The sequence below is a fragment of the Mytilus californianus genome, unplaced genomic scaffold (assembly GCF_021869535.1).
Source record: "Mytilus californianus isolate M0D057914Y unplaced genomic scaffold, xbMytCali1.0.p SCAF_10, whole genome shotgun sequence".
NCBI lineage: Eukaryota > Metazoa > Mollusca > Bivalvia > Mytilida > Mytilidae > Mytilus > Mytilus californianus.
In genome coordinates this window covers 47,603,671-47,609,160 of record NW_026262582.1, presented here as the reverse complement: position 1 = coordinate 47,609,160, position 5,490 = coordinate 47,603,671, and the positions used below count along the sequence as shown (strand labels likewise).

Here is a 5,490-nt window from a genome sequence, read left to right as displayed (position 1 = left end):
TAAACTAAAACCAGTTACAGGGGAAGTTTTTAATTATTTTAATGTCACGTGTAAGTGATTTACATGTATTACTATTGCCGCCTTTAATTTTCCGCTTATCTTGTTCATCCGTTTTATCCGGTACGCTTCCGTTAGGTGTCCGTTTAATGTGGTACTCGTCCGTTGGATGTACGTTCGACATCCGTTCAGTCCGGTACGTTTCCGTTTCTTGTACGTTGCATGTCCTGTGTGTGTCCGTAAGCCATTCGTTACGCGTCCGTCATATTTGGTCAGTACAACAACGGACTCCCAACGGATGAAACATTTTTTTCAACGGAAAACCTTTTTACATCCGTTTGGCATCCGTTCGACCTATTTGATAAGGTGTAACCACATCTTAAAGCTGTGGTCACACCTTACCGGATATCACGAACGGACGCCTAACGGATCATAAAAAAGTTTTCCGCTGACAAAATTGTTATCCGTTGGGATTCCGTTTAATTTCGACCAAATACAACGGACGCGTAACGAATGCATAACGGACACACACAGGATATGCCACGTACGAGAAACGGAAACATACCGGACAGACTGGATCTCGAACGTACATCCAACGGACGAGTACCGCATAAAACGGACACCAAACGGAAGCGAACCGAATAAAACGGATGAACAAGAAATGCGAAAAATTAAAAGCGACAATAAAAATACATGTAAATCGCATGAATATTCATAAAGATTCTATGTAACTGGTTTCGGTTGTTCTTCAAGCTATGCAGTTGCTTGATAGTGAAGACGTGCTCCTACTCTAAGATCAATAATGAATAATAAGCATTCATGACACTCAAGATATCTGACATACCAATGATTGGCATTTCTGACTCGAAATTTTCAATTGGCATTTATCCGTTTCACATCCGTTCATCATCCGTTTTATCCGTTATACGTCCGGTAGAAGTCCATTTCACATCCGTTCAACATCCGTTTTATCCGTTATACGTCCGGTAGATGTCTGTTGGTGAACTTATCCACCGGACCCTTAACGGATGAATAACGGACAAGTAACGGATACAAAACGGAAACGGAAGGGACGAGTACCGTAAAAAACGGACGCTTATCGGATGTACCACGGACACTTCATTCTTTGAACATCCGTTCAAGGTTTTGAACATGCTCAAAATTTTCCACCGGACAGAACGGACAACGACGGATAAAACGGACGCTGAACGAACATTAAACGGAAATGAACGGATGTCTAGCGGATAAAAACGGACATCTAACGGACATGAACGGACTAATAAAAAATTTTCCGTTCGGCGTTCGTTCGCGCTATCCGTTAAGGTGTGACCGGGGCTTAAGATAGCTTCGGGAACACCTATCCTGATAAACAAGTAATTGTGAGATAGGTGGAAAAATCGTCAACTGTTCTCTAAACAATTGGATTTAAATTTATGATTATAATCTTATTAATTAGCTTTATTTCATTTCATAAACCATGGTTATCTGTTTGTTGTTTTAATACATCGAATCATTTTCTTAATATTTACAGGTCATTTCATTTCGGTTATGATTTGATTCTTTTAATTTGCATTAAAGCAAGATAACGACAGATTCCAATGTCCTACTTGTAAACTTTTATCCTTGCAGGTTTGATTGAAAGAATCATGCGAACACAAATGAATTGCTGTATACCTCAAATTCTTAGTCTGATCTTAGCACTGCAAATATTTTCAACAGAAGGTGAGAATAAATTAATATTATCATTGATATTATGACTTATTTTAGCCAGGTAACATTCAAGTTTTATGGTTTTATAATATTTCACTTGTTTTTTCAAAAGTCATTTAAACCTCGGGCCCATAAAACATATTTGACAGAGTGTAAAATTACAACAATCGAACACATCCCAATATTTACCTCTTATTAAAATGCCATTTAGTATATATACGTAACACAATTGATACTTATTGCCTTGTGTCATAAATTTAATTTGTGTAAAGAGGTTTAATAGTTTATTAATACTTTAAGCTTCAATGATAAATTCACAATAACGCTTAATGACAACTTACGAGAAATTTTACTTCTGTATTAAAGTTTCAGTTTTACTTCTATATTTAAGTTTCTCCAATATAAACAATATAAAATACCTTGCTTTCGGCAATTACAATGTATTTTAAGGTCCGTTAACCTTAGTTTTAAATAGAAATTTGAAGAACAAAAAAAACAAAAAAAACAGATACCAATAAGTATTTCACAGAAGTGCTAGAAAAGTCTATCGTCGAAAGTTCAGACACCTTAGACACTTGTTCTTTAAAGTTAACTGTCAATTGTATCACCTAAACACACGTCATCTGAAAATCCTACAACAATGTCAACAGTAATACCTTCAACTACGTAATTTGAAGCAACTATAACTACATCACATGAAAAACCCACAACTGAAAAATCTTTAACTACTGGAAATAAATTACAACCTACAACAGTGTCAACTGTAACACTCACAATTACATCACATGAAATACCCATAACAGTGTCAATTTAAAATACCCTCATCTACATCATCTAAAATATCTACAATGACCTCTATCGTAACACTCACAGCTACGTCATCTGTGAAACCTAAAACTGTAGCATCTGAAGTAACTACAGTTACGTCATCTGAACTGCTTACAGTGACTCTAAATGTAACACCTACAGTAGCAACATCTATAACATTTACAGGAACGTCATCTGAAATGACTACCGCTCTTGCATCTGAAATACCCACAGCTACGTCATCTGTAACAGCTACAGCTGCAACGTCTGTAAAACCTACAACTATGCTATCTGAAACTTCTACAACGTCATCTGAAACACCCACAACAACGCCATCAGTAATACAAACTACGTCATCTGAAACACCTAAACCAACGTCATCTGAAACTTCTACAATGTCATCTGAAACACCCACAACAACGCCATCAGTAACACAAGCTACGTCATCTGAAACACCTAAACCAACGTCATCTGAAACTTCTACAATGTCATCTGAAACACCCACAACAACGCTATCAGTAACACAAACTACGTCAGCTGAAAAACCTAAACCAACGTCATCTGAAACATCCACAACAACTCCATCTGTAATACCTACAACGTCATCTGAAACATTTACAACAACGTCAGCTGAAAAACCTACAACATCATCATCTGAAACACATACAACGTCATCTGAAACAACGACAACGTCATCTGAAACACCTATAACGTCATCTAAAACACTTACAGCATCACCTTCAACACCTTCAACAACGTCATCTGAAACACATACTACGTCATCTGAAGCACCTACAACAACGTCATCTGAAAAACTTACACCAACGTCATCTGAAACACCTACAACAACGTCATCTAAAACACATAATTCGTCATTTGAAACATTTTCAACGTCATCTGAAACACATGCAACGTCATCTGAAACACATGCAACGTCATCTGAAACACATACTACGTCATCTGAAACACCTACAACTACGTCATCTGAAACTCCTACAACTACGTCATCTGAAACACCTACAACAGCGTCATCTGAAATATATACTACGTCATCTGAAACACCGACAATGTCATCTGTAACACCTACAACTTCATCTGTAACACCTACAACTTCATCTAACACACCTGTAACGTCATCTGTAACATCTGCAACTACGTCATCTCCTGAAACACCTACAGCGTCATCTGCTGTTACACTTGCATCTATGTCATCTGAAGTAATTTTAACTACGTCACCTGAAATAGCAAAAACTCGTACAACATCGTCATCTGAAATTCCTACAATGTCATTTATAACATCTACATCTACGTCATCCGAAACAACTATAACTGTGTCATCTGTTACACCTACAACTTTGTCATCTGAAACACCTATAACGTCATCTGCTGTTACATCTGCAGCGTCATCTGAAACACCTACATCGTCTTCGATATCTACATCTTCTTCTTCTGAAACATCTACAACATCATCTTTATTATTCACAACTACGACATCTGAAACACCTGCAACTACGTCATCTGAAACACCCACAGCGTCATCTGGTGTAACACAGACAACAACAGCATCTGAAACAGATACATCTACGACATCTGAAACACCTTCAACTACGTTCTCTGAAACACCTACTATTACGTCATCTGAAACATCTACAGCTACATCATCTGAAACACCTACAGCGTCATCTGCTGTCACACCGACAACTACGGCATCTAAAATATCTACATTTACGTCGTCTGAAACACCTAAAATTATGTCATCTGAAAAAATTACAGCGTCCTCTGCTGTAACACTACCAACTACGTCATCTGAAACATCTACATTTACGTTATCAGAAACACCTGCAACTACGTCATCTAAAACACATACATCTACGTCATCTGAAGCACCTACAGCGTCATCTGCTGTAATAACGAAAACTATGGCATATGAAGCATCTACATCTACGTCATCTGAAACACCTGCATTTACGTCATCTGAAACACATATAACTATGTCATCTAAAACACATACTGCGTCATCTGAAAAACCTACAACAGCGTCATCTGAAAAACCTACAACAACGTCATCTGAACCACCACCAGCTTCATCTGCTGTAACAGCGATAACTACGGCATCTGTGACACCTGTAACAACTACAGGTACATCATCTGTAACACCTTCGACTACGTCATCTGTTACAAATGAAAGTACTCCATTGGAAACACCTCTAACTACGTCCTCTGTTACACATACAACAACATCCCAAACTACAACAACTGATAAACCTACGTTAACTACATCACCAGTTATACCTACAACAACAACAACTGATACAGAACCATCTTCTAAACCCCCAGATAAAAGTGAGTATATTCATCTTACAATGATTTTTTTTTCTGCACATGTTAACTGCCATGATAAGAACGAAATAAATGCCATTCCGAGTTAAGAATTTTTTAAATTACAAGACTGATCCGTTTTCCTGCGAGAATATTACTGCTGAACAAGCATAGAAGCAAGTGACCTAGAATGTAATGTCACCTATGTACTCCTTAAACGACAAAATACTTAATATCTAGATAGTTTGTGTCGGCGGCCCAATGGTATAAGAAGTCGAACAACTGTATCACTAGCACATTAACACTGAGGTTGTGCGTTAGGATTACCTACTTGACAGGTGCGCTCGACTCCAATCTTATTCAAATAGGAATGTTATTTTTCCTTCTGAAGGTTGATTGTTCTTCCCGGTCACTCCGGCGTCTTTCGTCAATGAATCTCCATAAAACAATAGGGCTGCAAGTGGCATTAAGCACTAATCAACCAATCAACATTAATCTAAATGTATTGAGGAACAGTTCATAAAAAGAATAATTTATTTATTATTTTTTTTGAGATTTACTGAAATATATAAACATTAATTGAAAGAAATAATCTTGAAAAGTCAAGAACTTCTTTTTTAAGATTTGCAGTATAAAATCATGTAAAGCATTGTACAT

The 5,490-nt window shown here is 37.2% G+C and overlaps 1 protein-coding gene across 1 annotated transcript; it reads left to right on the top strand.

Annotated features, from left to right (window-relative positions):
* Positions 1–2,555: 2,555 nt before the first annotated feature.
* Positions 2,556–5,229, top strand: LOC127718756 (mucin-2-like). Its single transcript, XM_052224811.1, has 2 exons — positions 2,556–4,857; positions 5,225–5,229. Exons 1-2 carry the CDS (start codon positions 2,556–2,558, stop codon positions 5,227–5,229), a joined length of 2,307 nt encoding a protein of 768 aa, XP_052080771.1.
* The last annotated feature ends 261 nt before the right edge of the window (positions 5,230–5,490 follow it).

Bases quoted from the DNA above. Each gene is read 5' to 3' on its own strand.
- LOC127718756 (XM_052224811.1), top strand. From the start codon at position 2,556: ATGACCTCTATCGTAACACTCACAGCTACGTCATCTGTGAAACCTAAA.